Source organism: Canis lupus, chromosome 29, assembly GCF_003254725.2.
Source record: "Canis lupus dingo isolate Sandy chromosome 29, ASM325472v2, whole genome shotgun sequence".
Classification (NCBI taxonomy): Eukaryota; Metazoa; Chordata; class Mammalia; order Carnivora; family Canidae; genus Canis; species Canis lupus.
The window spans coordinates 31,669,958-31,691,506 of record NC_064271.1 but is presented as its reverse complement, the minus strand read 5'-3'; the positions used below and the strand labels follow the sequence as shown (position 1 = coordinate 31,691,506).

Here is a 21,549-nt window from a genome sequence, read left to right as displayed (position 1 = left end):
AAACCACTATGCCTTGTTCTTTGAATCTTTAGCAACTAACAATATCTGGCACATTACCAAGTTTCTACTATTTTATTAAAATTCTTTTTGGATTGTTGTTTTAATGAATGAGTGGCTGGATGACTAATAGGAAATGTAATTATGTAAGGGTTCTCACGTACTCGGATTTTTTAAAACTACAATTGACCATCTGTCATTACATTGGCGCCCAGATCATAGGAGCCAGAGAGCAAATCTACAGCAACAACTAAAAATAAAAGCCACATATCATCACAGGCTACGGTTAGCATTATCTTTTTTTTTTTTTTTTTTTTTTGAAGAAAAGAGAAAGCATAAGAAGGGGACTTGAAAGGGATTCTTTTGAATTGAATAAGCCAGTAAGTATAAAATCAAAGAAAAATTTAACAAGATAAAAGCAGTGTATGATTTTTCTGAGAATATTACATTTGTTTCCCAAAGGCTTTCTTATCAAATAAGAAGTGCTTTGTAAAAACTGGAATCTTCAGAGATTTAAAAGAAACAAAGTTCCATATGGAAATTGTTGCTAGAAATGTTGTGAGGTTTTATTGAAAGATTCACTTGCAAGCTGAGATGATAATGATAACAGCAATGATAACAATCTCCTTGCTCACACTGTGTGTGCCCGAGACTTGAAGTGCCACTCATGAGGTAGATATGATTATTCCGGTTTCATAAATGACAAAACAGAGGCTGAAAGAAGTTAAATAATTTGTTCAAGGCCAGTACTCAACCAATTTTTATGGAGGTTTGCAGATGAATTATGGGAAGCCCTTGTGAATTATGAATTTTGGACAAATACCAGAAGGGTTTTTGTTTGTTATAACCATGTCTCGTGTAATATGTGGGACATGATTATATTGAAAAATTATGCAGTTTGTTTGAAATTCAAATTTAAATGGGTGTCTTGTATTCTTATTTGCTAAATCTGAAAACCCTACTTGTATTACACTTCAGAAAAACTGGCAGCAGAGCACTAGGTTGCCTTGCGTCCTAATTCTCTCTTATATAAAGGCAATCCCCAACTCACTTACGTGAAATTTATGGGCCAAGCTTCAAACAGTAAGCATGGCATCAAGGCCCTTTGTGATCTGGACTCCACCTTCCTGTTCTCCCACTCAGGGGTGTGACAAGCACCAAGGCTCTGAGGCAGGAGCTAGACCTGTGGGCCTGGAGGCCAGTGTGAGTGGGCGAGAAGTGGAGCCAGAGCAGGTTACATAATGCAGGGCTTTGGAGATCACTGTGAGGACACATGTTTCCACTCTGAGTGGGGTGGGCAGCTCTTGGGGAGTTTCCAACAAAACGACATGACCTGGCTTAAGTCTTCATGGCAGCAAACTGGCTGCTGTTGGGAAAACCATGTTGCAGAATGTACTGCGAACAACTCAGGTGGCTACTTTTCTCGATGGCGGACTTCTTGTCGGTGTGTTCGGGCCTCAAGTGGCACTAGGCTTTGCTTTGGGTGTCCCTTCCAACTTGGAGCTGCGGACGGGGGCACTGCTATTCCAGCTTTAAGGTGGACCCTGGTTCTGTTTCATGCAGAGGGTGATGTTTTCTCCCAAGGGAAGCAGCAAAAGCTGTGGTGAGACCTCACCCTCAAGGGGAGGGCAGCCAGTGGACAGGTGGCAGGAGCACACAATCAGACACTTCTTGGGATTCCCGGAAATGACTGGGAGAGATGTGGGGATGGGGCTGGCAAGGTGCCGCGTCTACGCAGAGCTCCATGTGAGGCTGGAAGCCTTTTGTCATTAGTCTAACTGTGGCCTAACTTATAGCCTACCGGATGGGTGAGTAAACATTAGGGTCAGCAAAATTAAATAAATGACGTTCAACAGGATAGGAAGATACAGAAGGAGATCTGACAGGTTGCAGTGCCATACAGAAACCCCAGAAACTTCGCAAATTTTTAACTGCATGTCTCCTTTGTGCCATGCATGTGCTTTTTAGACATTACTTCAATCGTTGCTCACTGCAGTCCTTGGACAGACATAGATTATTACCAAGCCCTTTTTACAGATGAAAAAAAGTCAAGACCAGGGAGGACACAGGTAACCAGCTTGTACAGAGTCATGGAGATGTGAATTATTTCTGTCAAACTACAGGGAGAGTTCCTTAAAAAAAAAAAAATTAATCTCTGTGCCTAACATGGGGCTCCTACTCATCACCCTGAGATCAAGAGTCAGTGCTCTCCCGACTGAGTCAGCCAGGCACCCCAGAGTTTGTGTTTTAAAAAACAACTAAGCCGTCAAACCTCCTGGGGGAAAAAATTATCCTAATGAGCTAGGCATAGTTCTGTAGCTAAAATAAAAATAACTGAAGTCAAGAGAGATGTCAAACAGAGTAAGTATGAAAATCACTACGAGGAACAGTTATTACCGAGAGACCGGAGCCCATGAAGAGGACAGCGGGGAAGTAGAGATGTCCACCTGTCACACCCCTTGCCTCCCATCTCCCACTTCTGTTGAGAAGAAGAACTGGCCAATTAGCTGTAGCAGCCCTAGCCATTCATGCTTCAGGAGCAGGCCACCCAGGCCGGGTCCCTTGAAGGACACATAAACCATGATGGCTTACCATGCCCCTCACTCTGTCCAAATTATACATTGACAGAGTTCAAGATGCAGGTGTCTGAAAGCTGCATGCAAATAGGCCCACACCAAACAGATGAAGTAGCCATCTTCTTGCTTCCTTTGATGTATTCTTCTAATGAATTCAGTTGACACTACCTTTGGGAGTGTGTCTCCCAAGTTCTTGTTGGTCCCCCAGCTAGCATTCAGCCTAAATGATGGAAATGAAAAGAGACAGATGCATGGTTGATAAAGGGGAGCATCTGGGTAAAGGATTTCATGGGGGGGAAAAACCCATAAAGTGTCAGAAACAAGGAGACATTTTCAGTCTTGTTCATAAAGACCCCAAATAGCAATCAGAATGCTTTACACACTTCAGATCTTCAGTGGCGTATCAGAGTGCTTGCTTAGAGGTCTCTTCAACTATGGGGTTCCATCTGGGGTCCAGACCTTCACCACCGTGCACAGAAATTCAATACCTTATAAGCCCAGGCGACTGGCTGAGTTAGAATGTTCTCTTAAATTCTGAATGACGTATTACAACGTAGCACTCAGCTTGCTTGCCTAAGTGTTACCCAATCCTGCTAGGTAATTCTACTGTGGATTCTTACTAGATTTACCTGATCTGATTGTATGTAGTCAGCAAAAGCAAAAGTAATTACAAGTAGGATTCAAAAGAGCTCAAATTCTTTATAATCCATTTAAGTGTTTGGTTTGTCTATAGTTTCCTTTGTGAACTGATGGTTTAGCTCTGCGGTTTCAAACCTCAGCCTGATAAAAGTACAGATCTCTGGGCTCTTTCCCAGATAATCTATATCAGCATTTTCAGCAAGCACCTTAGGTATTTGGATGTAAATCAACCAAGAACTTTGCTTTGGAAAACAATGAAGAGCCTCTCTAAGGCCCTTTAACATATCTGACAGCTTTGTAGTGTCCTGGAGTGTACCCAGAAGCCTTCTCTCATACGCCTGGTAGAGGTCATTTGCCCTTTTGAATTAGCAGAGTCCTAAGCACTTAGTTTTCTAGAATATTTCCATTACGGCATAGGCTACTTTTATTTTGGATCATGTTATTTTATATAAAAGGCTGTAACAACTTTGCTGCATATCAAAAAAGTAAAAGAGCTTGAAAGGTCAATGTCTTGTTTGTGAAGTCCCTAGTAGTTTTATAAAAACAAAATACATCTATCATCTATCCATCCATCTACCCACCCCCCACCCCCCTACCTGCCTATCATATGAAGTTTCTAACTTTGAATTTGAAATACGTATTTTATAAAATGATCTGGGAACAATGAAGGCTGATTTTTTGAATATTCTCTTCTCAACCTTAACACATGCTGTCACTTTAACTTGGCATCCTTCGAGATAGAACTCCAATCTGACTTTTGCCAGGAGCCTTTCTAGACCATCCTAGCCATGTGTGATTCCTTATTTGTAAACTGTATCTTCGTATGGTTCTTACCGTAACATGCTGCTTTTTAAAAATCTATAGCCTTTATCCTCAGTTTATATCCTTCCTGAGGGAAAACAGGACTTTCCTTCTTTATTTCCCTAGCAAAAGCCTCAGTGCCATTCATTAGTGTTCTATCAATAAATATTTGCTAATGGATTTATTCAGAAACAGGAGTATGGTAGTGGTGTGCTAGTGAATGCATAGTGTATTAATAGAGAGTTAAATTTTAAAGAAGTTCAAGTCTTAATTTCTATGCGGTAATGAAATACGTAGGCATAGATGATTGTGGAATCACAGATGTTTAGCTCTGGCTGGATTCTGATAAATTGACAAGTGCAAGTCTATTTTTTTTTTTTTTTTTTTTTTTACACGAGGAAATCAGTGCTCTGCAGGGCACTCAGCTACCCGAAAAAAAAAAAAAAAGGAATCATTTTCTTAAACATTTCATTGCATACCTAAAGCAATAGTTTTAGTTGTCTTTGCATTTTTTGTAGCATCTGGTTCACATACAATAGGCACCCAAATGTCAGCTGAATGGATTGCTTCATGGAAATTGCTTTCTAGAAGTGGATATTTAGAACCAGACCACGAATGGACAGCTCACGCCTTCAGCTCCTCACATGCTCCATGAAGGGGAACCACCACCCACCGCTGTCCCGTTAGCTCATTTTGCTGGATCTCCCTTGCTTCAGATAGAATTCGTGTTTCCTGTTCATTCCAGATTTTTCTCTGAGCACCTGCCTAAGCATGTGGATACTGGCTCTTCTTTCTGACTCCTACTGCGTGTGCTAAAAACCCAATTCTACCGTATCCTTGCTGAATCTGTAATCAGATCTGCCTTTCTAAGAGAAGATGTATGCTTTTACTTTCCTTTTCAGAAACCACGGATGATTTGATTCATTGGTCTGGAAAGGTGAAAACAGTGGACACCAGACAGAGACGGGTTTTCTCTTGGCCAATCACTACAAGGGACTCCTCAATCTCCATTTAGATTGCTCATCCTCATTTTTCATTTTCCAAGTCATAGAAACAAAAGTGAGATATTAGAGACAGGATTTAATTCTCCAGCATTCTAAGCCCCCAGTTCTAACGCAAGGGGTGAGGGGGAAAACCCAAGTACCTCCAGGCAGCAATAGTGCTAGTCAGTTGCTTTCTGTGTATTTGGGGTGTAAACCGAGCACCACGGCTTAGACTTATTCTCTTGGCTACATGAGACCCTTGTTCCTTCAGATGTGGTGTTCCTGGAACACAGATTCACTCAGAGTAAAGATCGAACAGAACAGAACTTTAAAATTTCTGATCTAGGCAACCCGGGTGGCTCAGCGGTTTAGCGCCGACTTCAGCCCAGGGTATGATCCTGAAGACCCAGGATCGAGTCCCACGTCAGGCTCCCTGCAGGGAGCCTGTTTCTCCCTCTTCCTGTGTCTCTGCCTCTCTCTCTCTCTGTGTGTGTGTGTGTGTCTCTCATGAATAAATAAATAAAATCTTAAAAAAATAGAATAAAATTTCTGATCTAAACCTTACTATTTTGCAGATAAAGCTGAGACTCAGAGAAGTTATTTGTTTTAAGGCGATTCATTTGGATTGGATAGTGACAGATCTGGGACTAACCTGGCTGTGCTGTCTCTTTCACGGCAGCTGACTTTTGGCTAACTGTCTCACTCTTTTCCTTCTTTTACTTACTTTTTTACTTTTATCTGATATGTGGGGTGATTTCATGCCCATGGAGATGACCAATCTTGCAGCTGAGCCTCAAAGTTCTTTGAATCCTTCATATGTAGTTACTTTTGCTCTGATCACACTTCCATCACCGCCTCCTATGGATCTTATCACTAACTGTCACATGTCTGAAATATCTCCATCTCTAAGCACAGCTTTCACTTCTCTCATGTGCATTTCATTTCCACTCCCTTTAAAGGCATAGACTTTACCTTTCTTCCTCTGTTTTCTCCTGGCCAGCCTCCTCCTGTGTTTTTGTCTTCCCTGCTCAGGTTCAATTCCATGATTCATCTAGTTAGCCAGTCTTGACTAATTAATGTCCGTAGTGCTCTTTATGTATTGTTTTTCTTTGCACTTATCTGACAAAAGTCCAACTGAATATATTGGCTTTCTCCATGCTTCTATCATGGCTGAGATAAGCCAATGGAGGGAATCCCACACTCTGGGCTGATTGATGAGTCTACAACAATGGTTTTCAAAGTGTGGTCCCTAGAAGGGCAACATCAGCATGACTGGGAGCTTGTTAGAAATGCGAGGTCCCAGACTCACTCAGCATACTGATCAGAAACTCTTGGAATGAAATACAACAATCTGTATTTTAACAAGTTCTCTAGGAAATCCTGATATACCCTAATGTTTGAAAAATATTACTGTATGAAATCTTTGTCTTTAACCTCAATTGGCTATTAACAGTAGCTGTCAATCTTCATATGTTTTCTAAATTAGTGATCCCCTAAATTTTACATACTGGCTTCTTTAAATCTCCATTCTCCTCTAATCTGTGGTCCTGCCTGTCTCTCCTCACCCTCTAGAGACTATCCCCCTCTGACTTAGAGAGTTTGTGCTTGAACTCCCTCAAACAATGCTACCAAATCCTCAGACGTATGGTAGTTAGTTGCCGTGGAAGAGTGTTCCTCTTCCTGTTGAAGGCCAGCCCCATACACCTGTGCTCTACATTCCTTTCCCTTCAGCATCAGGAATTTTCTCCCTTTCTCTTCATTAAGTTCTCTCTCTCCACTGGCATCTCTCACCCAATCTCATCGCAATTTACATTCATACACTTGGGGACTTGAAGTGTCATAAAAAGTGCTATAGGATTTTAAGCAAGGGAGTAACATTATCTGATGTATAGTTAATAAAGATTTTTATCTTTCTTGTGTGAACAATGGATTGCATGAGCTGAACCAAGAAAATCAGTTTGGCTGTAGTGGAGATGTAAGTAGCTTTGGGTTATGATTTGGAAGTAGAGTTAACGGGGGAGGGTGGAGAGAATCAAAGGTCATCCTAGCCTTCCTGGTTTTAACAACTGTGTGGATAATGAAGTTGTTCACTGGAATGAGTAGGACTGGGAAGGGATAAGATGACTGGAAAAAAACCAAGAATGTTTTGGTCATGTTGAGTTTCAACTGTTTATTGGAGGAAATCTATGAAGAGATAGGCATCTAAATGCTCAAGATGGAATTCCAGGAAGAAATTAGTAATACAAATTTAAATTTAGGAATCTTTGGCCTATAGGTGACATTTAATGCTGTTATTTAATGACATCAACCTGGGAAAGTGTGTAGAAAAAGAAGGTAGCCTATGACAAAGCCCTGGGCTACTCTAATATTTAAAATGAGACTATGGAGTGAAAGTTTCTAACATAGGAAAATGAGAATGAGCAATTGGTTATGGAAGGAGAATTCTGAGAAATTCTCCTAATCAATTCTTAGCCAAATTCTGCTGGGAAGTAAATGACAATAAGAACGAAGAGGTAACCATTGGAAATGGCAATGCAGATGGCTCCAGAGACCTTGGCATAAGCACTCACAATAGAATGGTAGAAACAGAAATCTGATTAGAATGGGCTGAGGAAATTAAGTTATTGAACTAAAGTCCAGCTTGAGGAAAAGCTGAAAGATCTGTCAGTACTTCACTCTAGTCCCTGCTTCATAGATTCCTGAAATCAAAACCATCCTTAAAAGGGACAAGTCCTTCTAACTGATGCCGACTTTTGGAGAATTAAGGGTGGTTATTAAAGACTCTAACGACTATGTGAAAAGTTTAAATGAAGGTCCCATACAATTTAAACAGAATTGGAATGTTAAAAATCAATATAGGGTTTCCTAAATGAAACTATTAATAGGATGGTCACCATACCAAAACAACAAACACCATCACAAAATTAGTTAAGCAACAATAGGTATTATGACAAATTGGAATCTGATACTACCTGGAATAAGTCAAGTTTAATATGATCAGTCCACAGATATTTGAGAGTTGGCAACACACACACACACACACACACACACACACTCACATTTTCCCTCTTATCATTTTTATTAGTCAAACCCTTTAAGATAGTATATTTAATTTCATGGATGATAAAATATGAAAGATTGCATCTTCATCAGCATATATTTACCAAGTCTCTGGTGTATGTATATAGGAAAGGACATCAGAAATGAATACTATGTTTATCACAACATTAGGAAAGTGAAGCATATAAAGAATCTAGTCTTGGTTAAATCCCCAGCTCATAAAAACTGGCTACCAAACGCACCAAGGATGGTGAACTGGCCATATATGAAGGGTCATCTTAGTCTGCTGACTATAGAAACAACTGTTGGCCATACAGCTAGTAAAGATAATTATCATCACTGAATGCACTATTTAATAAGAGAGGGAGTCATGTATCTTCCACTAGATGGTCATTTGTTGCCAGGATATTATAACCACATAGAGTTCACGTATAACTGCTCAAAAGCAAGATTTCTTCCAAGATGGAGCATTTGGGAAAGACAATCTTTCATTTCACTTTAAATATAATTAATCTCATATGTAATATTTCAATGGGCCATTCATTTACTCTGTCATATTTTAAGTTAGCAGAAATGTATTGAGCACTTATTATGTGCAAAGCACTGTACTGATGTTGCCTTACATATATGCATATAATCAAGAACTAAGCTCCAAATATTTAATCTTTATTTTAGAATGAATGAGCTGCTGACATGCTGGTGCTGTTATCAAAGGATGTGAACACCAAATGTTTAGTTCCTACCAGCTCATGACCCCCATCTTCATCGAAGTCCTCCTCTATCCCATCAGTCATTTCTTCTCCATCCGCATCTGGCCCTCCTTCAGCAGGCTCCTCTGTAGAGTGATCTGCATTCTCTGACACACATTCATCTTGGATCAGCTCTATACTCTCCTCCAATTGCTTCTTCTGAGCTTCTGGGGGGGAGAAAGCAAATGACTACTACCTTGGGTTGCTCATGAGCCATTTGGATAAACTATGAAAAGACAGTCTATGAAAGGCTAAACTCTGTGTGAGGAAGATAAGGTAATATAATATTCTAGATGAATTAATTTATTCAGTCATGTAACTTATGTACCTATACCTATGTGCATTTTCATGTAAGTGAATTTATTTTTAAATGGAATCACCAAAAATTAGGAAGTCCAGATGGTACTAGTATATAAAGAAATAAAGATTTACATATTAAGTAGATGGATCTTCCGGGCTATATATATTCTTTTCTAATAGGGACATTCTCTCTGAGGAAAAAAATACAGCAAAAACAAAGGGCAAAAATCACATAAAACATAGAGCTTGTTCACTCAAGGAGGAAAGATGAAGAAAGCTCACTGACAAGTTGAAATCTAAGTGAAAAAGACAAAAATTCACTGAGGGAAAAAAAAGTACAAAAGCACACGTGTTGTCTTTCAGACAACTTGTCTATGTGAACAATACTCTGACATATTAGAGTCTAAATTCTGTTGGCAGACGTGGTTAACTACAATGGTTGAGAATAAAATTCTGGTGTTACATTTACCAGCTTTGTGATGCAAAGCCAAAATGGTTAACCTTAACCCTCCTTATGCCTTAGTTTTCTCATCCATACAATTAGGATAACTACTTCTTAACTTCCAGGGTTTGGCATAGGAAATCAATGAGTGTAGTAGAGCTATTTGCAAATAATAAGTGCTCAACAAATGAAGCTACATCCTACATTAATAGAATCCCTCTAATTACCAGGGTGTGCGCATTCCATTTACAGAAATTCGCCCAGATGGGAATTATGCTGACAACATAATAATTATTTCCCCTAGTGGTTGGTTTTCATTTCCTGTGAAAATATCAAGAAGCAGTGGGTATTGAATAAACGAGATCATTTAATGTACCTCCTTCTCTAACTTGCTCCTATGTATAACGTGGCTATCTCAAAAGCTGTGTGGTTTGCACTCATTTTGGTTATTGTTATTTTACCAATTATCCCATTATTTGAGTTTTAAGAGATGCTACATTTTAAGTTATTTATTTATATTTTATGGCATTAAAGGTCATTGATAGAGCCAAATAAATTGAGGCTTTCCTAGTCTTTTTCATAATGTGAGTTACAAAGAAAGTAAGCATTGATATACATTTATTTTGACTTGGCATAAATCTTTTCAAATACAACTAACGTATAAATCAATAAACTGGTAAAAAATGATATATAAATAAGCATGTATCCTCTTCTATAAATTGTTTAACATTTTAATAAATGTTACTCATATAAATATATGTGTTCTTGTATTTTAATTCTCCAAATAAGAAAGTTTATGTATTGAAAATAAGGCAGAAGGATAGGGTTGTGCCCTGACCCTGCTGTCAGAGGACAGGATTCTAGTTCCAGTTTAGCTACTTACCAGTGGAATCATGAGCACTTGGATTGAGTCTGTTTTGGCCACTTGGTCAAGACATTTAAACACATTAGGTCAACCTTTCTTCCTCTATATAAAAGCTTTCATGAGAATACCTACCTCTGGGGTTTGCTGTGAGGATTAATAGAGTTTATACTTGGGAAATGTTTTGCACACTCCAAAGGACTACGTGAATGTGCAATAGTACAAAAAAGGAGACTGCACGCTCTTCAGCGTGAATAGGTCAAGATAACAACAACAGTAAGCATGAAGCAAGAGGCCTGGTCCGATTAGGGAATAACAGTGAAAAACTTGTGGGGCTGAAGCTCCATTTCAGAGGAGAAGAAGGGCTGGTGGTTCCAAAAAGGCTAAAAGTAATTAATGACAGGCATCTTAAAATGACAAAATCTAGGCTCTTTTACTTCACATTTACTTTTCACATATAGATCCAGCCCATGCATTCCAAGATGTTTTCCTATCAACTTGTTAGTTTCTGTTTTCTCCACTGAACAACATAACTAATGTTAGTGATGATGTATATTCTAATTTTAAAGCTATATTATTTATCTTTGTAAATGTGAGTGTCCACATGAAAGCAAGTAGCATAAATTCCCTTTTCTCTGATGTCTACATTGCTTTTAGCATAGGAAGTCCTGTGAAGACTCTAAAGTGATTATTGTCAAACTTAACCAAAAAAGTCTAATCTGGAGAAGATGATCCAAGTATCTGGATTAAAAGGGAGGCAAATCGGAAAAAAAATAAATAAAATAAATAAAAGGCAGGCTAACCAGGCAAAAGATACAGACCAAACGTGTGCTGAACTTAACTGTTACTGAAAATTGCTAGGTTTTATTCATCTCACCTTCCTTCTACATATCAGCTCCCTCTACAGTTTTTTTTTTTTTTTAAAGATTTTATTTACTTATTCATGAGAGACACAGAGAGAGAGGCAGAGACACAGGCAGAGGGAGAAGCAGGCTCCATGTAGGGAGCCTGATGTGGGACTCCATCCCAGGACTCCAGGATCATGCCCTGGGCCAAAGGTAAGCGCTAAACCACTGAGCCACCCAGGGATCCCATACAGTTCTTGACCTTTAACCATACCTACACACCTATAACCAGGACCGACGGAGAAAAAGCTGTGATGATCAGACTAGTCTGAGCACTGAAGAAGTTTTGAATCTTCTGAGGTTAATCACACCCTATGCTCTACCCTCTAGTCTCTACTACCACTGACTCCGTGGGCAGCACAATGTTATTTAGCAACTCTGCTTTTTGACCCTTTAGTCTTTCTCCTAAGAGTGATTTTTGTATTTATCACTTGGCCCCTCCTTTTTGCCATTCTAGGTCACCATGCTACCTGTTCAAAATACTATTGCTCAGGGTGCCTGTGTGGCTTAGTTGGTTACGCATCTGCCTTCTGCTCAGGTCATGATCCTGGGATCCTGGAACTGAGCCCCATGTCTGGCTCCCTGCCCAGTGGGGAGTCTGCTTCTCCTTCTGCCCCTCACCCTGCTCATGCTTTCTCTCTCCCAAATAAATAAAATCTTAAAAAAAAATACCATTGTTCTCATGACCTGGTTCTAGTATTTAGACATGAGAGAAGAATGGATGTTTGGGATTGGACAATTATTATTCTATACAGGATAAATGTACAGGAAAATTTTTACAGGAAAAATGTCTTGAGTCCTACAACTTTTTCTGAAGCCAGACTTTCTCAATTTTAGGTCGTTATGTTAATTTTTTGTTATAATACACAACTGTATTTTTGCTTAGGATTAATATCATTTTGGAAATTCATTTGATCTGACATATACATTTCTTCTCTAATGATTTCAGAAATATTTTTTCTCTGGGAACCCTTACTTTTTAATGTTGAAAGTAATATTCTTTTTTTCTCCCTCTGGAAAATCTTTGATCAAAGAAGCATGGAAGATTTTCAGAGAGCTCAGGTAGGGTCAGAACTTAAAAGATGAGTAGCCCTCATTTGGCTTTGTATATCAATTTGTTGGAGTTGTTTGTAATCCTAGCTGATTCTCCTGATCTTCCTACCTGAATGAAATCCCTTCTTTCCTGAGCAACAAAGGCCCAGATCAAATGCTGTGTTAGAGTCAGTCTACTGTTGTTTTACCTTTTTTTCAGGGGGCTAAAGTTTCCTTAATATTTGAGCTATTGTCTCAAAAGGTCATTGTCACAAAGAGGATAATATAGAGATTAATCTTCTGTAAAGTGAAAAATGCAATACAGGTCAATTATCAAGAAATAGTCTGATTTCCTCTGTACCTCTTACGGAGTTCCTTATACACAAAAGAGATAATATAAGGATATAGGATTTGTGATCCATAATTCTGTTTATTACTAGTCCTATTAATTATAGCTTTCTTCTCTAAAAGATGAGCATGAAAATAAAATCTTTCCGAGAGTTGCTGTGTACTCAAATGAGGAAAAAGAGGTGAATGTGTTTTCTAAAGTGTAAAGGCCACACAAACATGTTATCATACAGGCTCAAAAATAGTTCTTGAGTTGAATCTGTATTGATTATTTGATTAATCAAATCAAATAATTTGATTTCTTCTTATTGAAGACAAACAGTTTATGTCAAAATCATTCATCATTTCTGATCATTAAGAATCATACATTACAAAGACAATTTTGGCTTCATTTCGGTTTAGATAGACATAGTGTTTTAAGTTATTCTCTGCTTTTTTTGTGTATGTTATACAATATACATGTAACTCCTCTGACAGCCTATTTCAAAGGCAACAGTGTATTAGAGTTCGATGCAAAAAACCTTAGGACTTATCCTCATTCATCCATTCATTAACTTGAAAGCTAAATGCATGGAAGACATTATCTGGTTTGAGAAAAAAACTCTTTAATTACAATGGTAGTCAATTCATAGCAATTTAACAGAAATACAATCAACCTGTGCTTCAGTAATGTGTAGTCATCATAGATTTTTGTCATTGCCTCAGTGAGAAATGTTATAATCACTAAACAATGAGAGGTTCCAGGAATAAACTCACACAAGAAAGCACATCTTGTTTATTAAACTGTTGGTTCACAGTTTAACAAGCAGTTCTAGGCCAGTAATTATCTTGTTAAAATAGAAAGAAAGCAACTTGTTCTATTTTTTAAGAATGGTTAACTAATTTTACTTCTACTAGAAATGAGTAATATTTTTTAGTTTACTCCTGACTTTGTAACATTCTCTTTTACCTGCATAATTCTTTGTCTACTTATCACTTTTCATTTTTATTGTGAATGTTGAGTTCATACATGGTATGTATGTGTGGGCATGCACACTTATGTCTCTACTTCTAAATTTCTTTGAGGTAGAAACATTTTTATTCATCTTTGTAGACCTAATGGCTAATTGAGAGCCTTACACGGCAAATGAAATATTTGCTGAATATATTCACGAATTGTTGTGGAACTAAAAAATGAAAATAAATGTCTAAGTGTCAAATTCTTTCCATAGAGTCAAATTTGGCACCATGGTAGCAAAAATATGAAGTCACAGAAGTTAAAAGAAATATCCTTGCCACATTTTAAATGAGAGCCCCATACCACTAAGTCAAAGGAAAATGTGGGATCTAAGAGTTTCTTAGAAGATTGTTTTTACATGGATAAGTCTTCAGGAGAAAAATAAAATGTGAAGTCTGCAAGGGTTTCTTGGAAGACGGCTGGTTTCGAACACTGGCATCTTTTGGAGTCAGTTGTCTTCTTTAAAGTCAGAGTGATGGGTGACCACAGCGTTTCTTTTGCGGGCAAAGTGAGTTTTAGAATGTATTAGGAACCACAAAGCTAGCAGCTTATGACTAAAAGATATCTCTAATATTACATAAACTATGGATTTCAACAACAACAAAAAAGGTTTATTATGACTCCAAGTTAGTGAATGCTTACAAAGTGCTGACCATGCAAAATTCATTAACTAGAGACCTTGAAACATCCTGCAGGGTAGGCCCTTCTTTATCATCTTACAGATGGAGAAATAGGTGCCCATGGTCACACAGTTAATAAGTGTAAGAGTTAGAATTCCTGCTTAATGTCTTCTGACTCCATAGCTTGGGCTGTTTCCTAATATATCACTAGAAGAAAGGCCTAATTTGACAGAGCTTTGACTCTCTTCAGTAACCAGACAATTTTAAATTAAAGAATGAAGAAGTCTGTTTAGTTAGGGGCACATGCTCCAACTAAATAATGGCTATCAAAGGAAAAGAAGTGCAAGTGCTAGGCAGGTACTTCTGTTCATGGGAAAGTGCCTCAAGCTTCAATAAGCCATGAAAGAAAAGAATTTGTATTAAATTTCAACTTTCATATTCAAACGTTCTTTTGCACATCGCATTTCTATTTCAAAAGCTATATATGATAGAGAAAACAAGTTAGAATTGTTGGGATTTATGTTCAAAGCATTTTTATTAAATTCCGTTTGCTGCATAGCTATTATCATTAATATAACTCTGAAAATTGGTTGAGTTGGCAATTAAGTTTTTTGACAAACTGGCTTAATTGCTAGCTAATTGCTAGCTAAATTGTACTTAGCAGATGGTTGGAAATAATGTTGATACAAAACAGTCACATTGTTCGTTAGAGCCAAGCTAGTATCCTGAAACTATTGTTTCTACATACCAGTATAAGCTGTATTTTTTTTTTAAATTCTACATTACAACACCTGTATATAACATGAATTTAACTCAATGATTAAAAAAAATGCTATTTAAAAAGATGCAACTTTTAATGGATGGTATGTACTAATCATGACACAAATTAGCATCAGGAAAGTTACATAGGAGGGTTGCTTTCTGGTTAAAATGTCAGTTATATAGGTATATTCCTGGGGAAAATGACCTCAAAGTCGTTCTCGTGGAGTACCTGGGTTGTTGAGGTCACCACAAATACAGTATAAATAATTTTACAAATTACAGATACTGTGTTTATTTAAACCTCACAATAATTTTAAGGGATAGATCTTAATTTCCCCCCATTTTATAAATTTCAGAAGAACCTTCCCAAATATCACACAACTAGTAAGTTTTGGGAGGAGATCTCTAATAGGGTTGAACCTACTTCTGTTTGATCCTTAAGCCCGGGCCTTAGATGTTTTGCTAGTGAGAAAACAACTACCAGGTGAGGCTTTGGAGGATGAAAATGTTCTAACTGACATGTGGTGATGGTTGTACTGCTTGGTAAAATTACTTAGAAGTCACTGAACTGCACTCCTGGGGTGGGTAAGCTGTATGCTATGTAAAATATACCTCAATAAAGTTGTTAGAAAATAAGATGGGTGCATCAGAGCAAGTGAAAGATGAAAAGGGTTTGGGTATAGGCAGTAGTACTGGAAAAATGGAGAGAAAGGATGGAATAAAAAGATGCTGGGGTAAGATTTTACAGCACTGGCTACAGAAGGAATAGAAGATACTCTGGCACGTGATGGACAGGATCTATGCAGTGGTGACATGACAGAGACAGGACACAGAGAGTAGAGTATATTTAGATAAGAAAGTGAGGAGAAAGATTTCAGTTTTGAAAGATGGTGTGGAGTTATTACCAAGACCTTCCTTAATGTGCCCTCGGCTTGACTGAACTTTAGACGGGCTTCTTCCTGACTATGGGGTCCTGACCTCTTTTTTTCTTCTTCTAGTGTTAACTTTAGAAAACTTGCAATTGTGAATTCTTTCTATACTCCTGGGAAATGCTGATCTTTCATAACCTAGGCATGTCTTTGTTAAGACCTAGAAGCCATTCCCTTGAAATGTAATCATCAAGAAAGATAGTCTCGTGGGAGAGTAGAAGCTTATCTTCCATAATAGTCAATTAGCAAACACAGATGGCCCAATCATACCAACCAGCCTCCGTACTAATGTCCTCTAATACTTTTCCATTAGCTTACTCCAGCATTTAAAAATTATCCTTTTATTTAAGTAGAGTTCAATTTCCATCCTGTATTGCACTAGTCTTGATCCCTACTGCAGTAGTCTAGAATAAAGTCTTCCTTGCCATATTTTTTTAAAAGATTTTATTTATTTATTCATGAGAGACATAGAAAGAGAGAGGCAGAGACACAGGCAGAGGGAGAAAGAAGCAGGCTCCCCGTAGGAGCCCGATGCAGGACTCGATCCCGGGACTCCAGGATCACGCCCTGAGCTGAAGGCAGATGCGCTTAACTGCTAACCCACCCAGGTGGCCCTTCCTTGCCATTTTAAATAAGTGTTCAGTGCAATTGTTCTTTTATAACTATCTGAGGGTAGCCATAGGAAGTTCTCCATTAAGCAGAGGGAAAAGTTTTGATCCAGTTGCTAAACACAACTTTCTTTTCATCCCTTTCCATTTAGCTTCTTAAAAACATTTAATTTTTGTACTCAAATATTTCCACAAGACTTGTTATGAAAAATAGCAGCCTTTGTTCCTATCTGCTCCCCATTTTCAATTCCCTAAAGGCTTTCCCCTGAGATCATTCTTTTAAATATATGCCCTCATGTTTCTAAATAACATGTGTATATTGCTATTTCTTGATCAATTTTATGCTCTGTCTGTTGATATCATCATACTTAAAATGCTGAGGATTCAGTTCTCTGTCCACCATTCCCTGTTTACGTCCCCATCACTCTAAGGAGTTAGACTGTAGATCAGGTCAATTAAAAAAAAATAATTTTAAGAATTTCTTAAAATGCTCTGAGCAGCTCTTAGTATATAAAAATATTTTTTCTCTTCTGAATAATATTAGTTTCTTTGGTGTTAAAAACTGCCTTAGATTTTTTGTTTTGTTTTTCAAAATTTAGTTCTCTATGTATTTCTATGTAGTTGTGCAAACTTTAACCTGACCTGTAAATCTCATTTTGACTAGGTCACTTGCCCATTCATTAGCCATTCAGTCAATTTCATCTTGAAAAAGTCTCTCCCAGAGATTTTGAGTAGTTCTGATTTGGACTTCTCTCTTTCTGGGCCTGCTGCACAGCTCATATGCTAGAATCGCCTTTACCAGCACCCTGAGGATTCCCTTTGCTCTGGGATTTCCCTGCTTTGGGAAAGCCATGTTTTCCCTTCTTGGTTTACCTCCTTGCTTTGGTGAAGTACTTCCTCCAAGCTTTTCAGAGAAAGAATGAACTGGAGGAATATATTTTGATATTTAGATATCTGAAAATGTCTTTAATGCACCCTCACATTTAATAGTTTGGGTATTAGGTACAGAATTGCACCTTGTAAATAATCTTTCCTCAGAACTTTTAGGGCATGTTTTCATTGCCTTCCAGCTTTCAGTGTGGCTGCTAAGAAGCCCATTGGTATTGATCCCTGTTTCTTTCTATGAAAACTGTTTTCTCTCTTTTCCTGTCTCTCTAAAGTTGGTAGGGACCTTCTCTTTGCCTCCTGTTCCGAAATATCACAATGAGATGCTTCGATGTGCATCTATTTTCATGCGTTGTTCCAGGCACTCAGTGGATTCTCTCAATCTGATTAACTATGTTCTTCAGTTTTTTTTATAAAATATGTTTTTGATGATCTCCTTTCTTTCTTTTTGAACCCTGCTATTCAGATATTCATCCAGTGAGTTTCATCCCTTCCCCTCATATTTTTTATATCTATTTTCTCCTACACTTTCTGGGAGAGTTTCTTCAATTTTGTCTTCCAATCCTGTATTGAGTTATTTATTTGTGCTATCATATGTTAATTTCTAAAAGGTCTTTTATCTGTCTTCTGAATACTCAAGTTTTAGTTTCATGGTCTTATCTCATGAATGCAATATCTTCTTTCCTTCTGAGTGTATTAATCAGTGTGGTTTTTTTCTTTTTGAAGTTTTATTCTTCTGCACAATCTGTTTTCTCCAATCTTTTTCTTTTTCTTTTCTGATATCTCCTTTTTATGTTAAATGTTTTCTATTACTGGGTGATGCTCGTCCATTCATATTACCAAGTAATATGAATAATATCAAATATCAATGGACAGCTTTGCAAGCATAGGGATATTGTTTTTGCAAGGTGACATGGTTGACCATTTATTTCCTTGGGTGGCACCTCTACCAATACCTTTAAATCTTTCCTTTTATGATGTTCATATTCCCAATTAAAACTTCTAGGGTCTTGACAGTACTCTGGCATCAGAGGGGAAGAGAGAATGCTTAGAATTTCTACAGTAATTGTCTAAAATTTCACTTCTCTCCTTATCTTCAACTGCACTCAAATTTGTTGTTTACCATTTCTGAGATCTACCATTTTAACTTTTCTATAGTAACCTTCTTCAGCTTTCTAGTGGGTCAGGGACAGTTGGGAATGGTAATACAGGAATTTGATTCCTCAACAGACTTGCAGCCATTTATACTTCCTTTTCCAGAGGAAGATGTCTTTAGTTTTGAGCCTTTTGGGATTTCTGTGGTTAAAACTAGACTCAGATTTCTAGGATATGCTAAGTTAAGTGTATTTCTCCATCTGCTGTCCAGCTTCTAAAGTTTTTTTTTTTTTGCTTCTAAAGTTTTGTTCCCATTTGTTCCCATTCTCTTTATGTCTAGGGTTTTTCATTTTTAAAATTTATCATTTGAATGCAGTTTCAGGAGAAAAGAACTCAATTCATGTATTTAATCCAATGTCTGTAACCAGAAACATCATCAACTTAATCCAGAGTGCAAATGTTAGCACTAAGGTATTCAGAACAGAAACATTTACATTATAGGTGACAGCACTCAGATCAGATATGGAGCAACATTTTTCTATTCTGAGTACCTCAATACATGGTTGACAAACTACAGAATGACCAGAGAAGAGAGATGACAATGGTTCGAGATGCAAAACCAAATTATACGAGAAGCAGCTGAAAAAATTATTGATATTTATCAAGAGAAAAGAAGGCTTCAGAGATGCTGTGACAAAAATTTGAATGCAGCTAAAGCAAACATCTATGGTCCAATTATGTTGACTTTCCATTCAGAGGTTGGGAGTGAGAATATTATAACTCCTTTAAAATATTTAATTGTCTGTTACATTCACATGGATGAGACATTACATTGATTTCAGGGGACATAAAAAGTATGAACAAACGAAGTGAAAACAAAAGACCTTTTGGTTTGGTGCAGTATGAGGAGAACCCACCACAGAAGTCAGAGACACAAATGTGAACAGGGACCAACCAAATAAATAACAATGTATGAGTTGGCTAAATAAAAATATTAGCAAACTGAAAAGAGTATGGCATGCACAGTGTGACAGCAGAATTGAAAGATTCCAACGTTTCAAAAGAAGCTATGTATTTTAATATTTATTTGTAATATTACAATTCTTAAACATTATCTTTAAAAATTCTGTATTTTTACCAAACATGTTGGGGTGAATTTATCTTATGAGACCCAGTTTGTGACCTCTCCAATGCTTAGATCAAACTTTGGCTATTATCATTGGAATTGTCCAAGCAAGAATGGCGGGCCATGTATCAGGCATACCACACAGAATAAAATTGAATTAAATAACGTCCACTTGATTTTTCACATCAGAGCCCTTATGCCTGAAATTTTATTTAAAAAAAATGTAGTTCCTGTGGATTAATTGTGCTTCTTATAGGATACCCAGTTTCTAGTTTTCCTTCTTGCCTCTTTTACTCTTTTTGATTATTTAACATCACTGTATAAATTGTGCTACTCTTATGTGGCCATTTATATGTGGCTCTTTTAAAATAAGCATCTAGGAATGAGGAGGCACAACCGTAGGCTACATTGGTATGATCTACATAGCTACGATGTCCCGAAGTTGTGTTCATTGAATTATTCAATAGAAAAAAATAACACATGCATCATGGATTTAGGCTAACTGTAACTTAAAGCTTGGGATAGTATATTTGAGGTCATAATCCATTCCTCTAGTTTACATTTGAGGGGTCGAGACCTAGAGAAGTTAAATGACTTGCCAGGTTTGTGCCTGATACATAGTACATGGTGTTGGGGAGTTAGAGAAGGAAGAGAAGGCATGACCTTATGCTCAGGAAGTTTACAATCTCAAAGAAAGAGACAGGACACCATACAAATATATCTATTAGAAGCAATTGAAAGTATAGAGAATTCAAAATCAAGTAGTTATGCTTCATTACAATTATTCCTCACAGCTTAGAAATTCACTAAAAACAAAAAGGAAAAAAAATGATAGTATGAAACTTGAATACTGGACAATCTCCATGTTGTGTGGCTTCCCCATCTTTGGTTCGTGATCTTCCATCTCCTGCCAGTACTTTATGCTGGAAACTTTCATTATCAAATAACTAAGATTGGGAATGAGAGATGTAGAAAAGAATAATAATGAAGAGTAAATATTAGTCAGCTACAAAATAATTTGCAATCAAATAAGCATGAAAATGAGTGCTCCCTTAAATTTAGTAAGGAGATATTGAGTATTTTTAAAGAATTTTATTATATTTCTCTCCAATTCCCATAATCTAGTCTAGACTCTTTCCTTCCAACCCTGATTTCTTTTCATAAAGAAAATATAGAAAGTAATCTTCTTATTTCCATAACTATGAATGCTGTTCGACAATTACTAAGTGAATGAAATTACAAATTAAATAATCCCATTTTCTTCCTAACATGTTAAAGTAAGAAAGACATAAGTATCAAAGGACTAAGCCTATCATTTTAAAAATAACTCTCTCATGACTGGGAAAGTTTAAACACACACAAAAATAAGGTGACAGCCTTTCATGAAAAGAAAATGCAAGCTTTGAATTTTGGCGTTACATTTATGGATGATCTTCCAAGAAGATATGTGAAAGGTATTATTCATTGCAGGAAACTGGAAGGCATAATATGATAGAATAAGGATCGCATTTTTCTCTTTGAGGTGATTTATATTTAAATGAGTTCTCCATAATCCTTTAAACTGAAGTGCAAATTGGTTATCAAAGTCCTTTGCTGTAAGGGTTGTTTTACATAATAACGAATTTCAGAGAAGTTCCTCAAAGGGAAATATTGATTTAGGCGACATCACAGGCTATTTCAGTTACTGCAACACTTTAGTGCCATATAAAAAAACTTTCTAAAATCTAAATTTCTCTATTAAGAAGTGTAGGCAATGTTTTTTGTTTTTTTTTCTTCAAATAAATACCCAGTAGTGTGATTTTTGGATCATATGGTAGTTCTATTTTTAATCTT

General features: G+C 37.2%; 1 protein-coding gene across 18 annotated transcripts in view; it reads right to left on the bottom strand.

Moving 5' to 3' along the window:
- The window catches only part of RALYL (RALY RNA binding protein like), a 712,238-nt gene that overhangs the window by 30,091 nt on the left and 660,598 nt on the right, over nt 1-21,549 (bottom strand). For 15 of the 18 annotated variants that reach the window (XM_025433661.3, XM_025433659.3, XM_049103896.1 and 12 more), the window contains one exon: nt 8,800-8,972. The exons of 1 other annotated variant lie outside the window; for it this stretch is intronic. In XM_025433661.3, the coding sequence (XP_025289446.1) occupies nt 8,800-8,972 (173 nt within the window). Of the gene's footprint in view, nt 1-2,589; nt 2,794-8,799; nt 8,973-14,818; nt 20,664-21,549 lie in introns of those variants that run through there. 2 more of the 18 variants (XR_007407139.1, XM_049103898.1) reach the window with 2 other exon arrangements.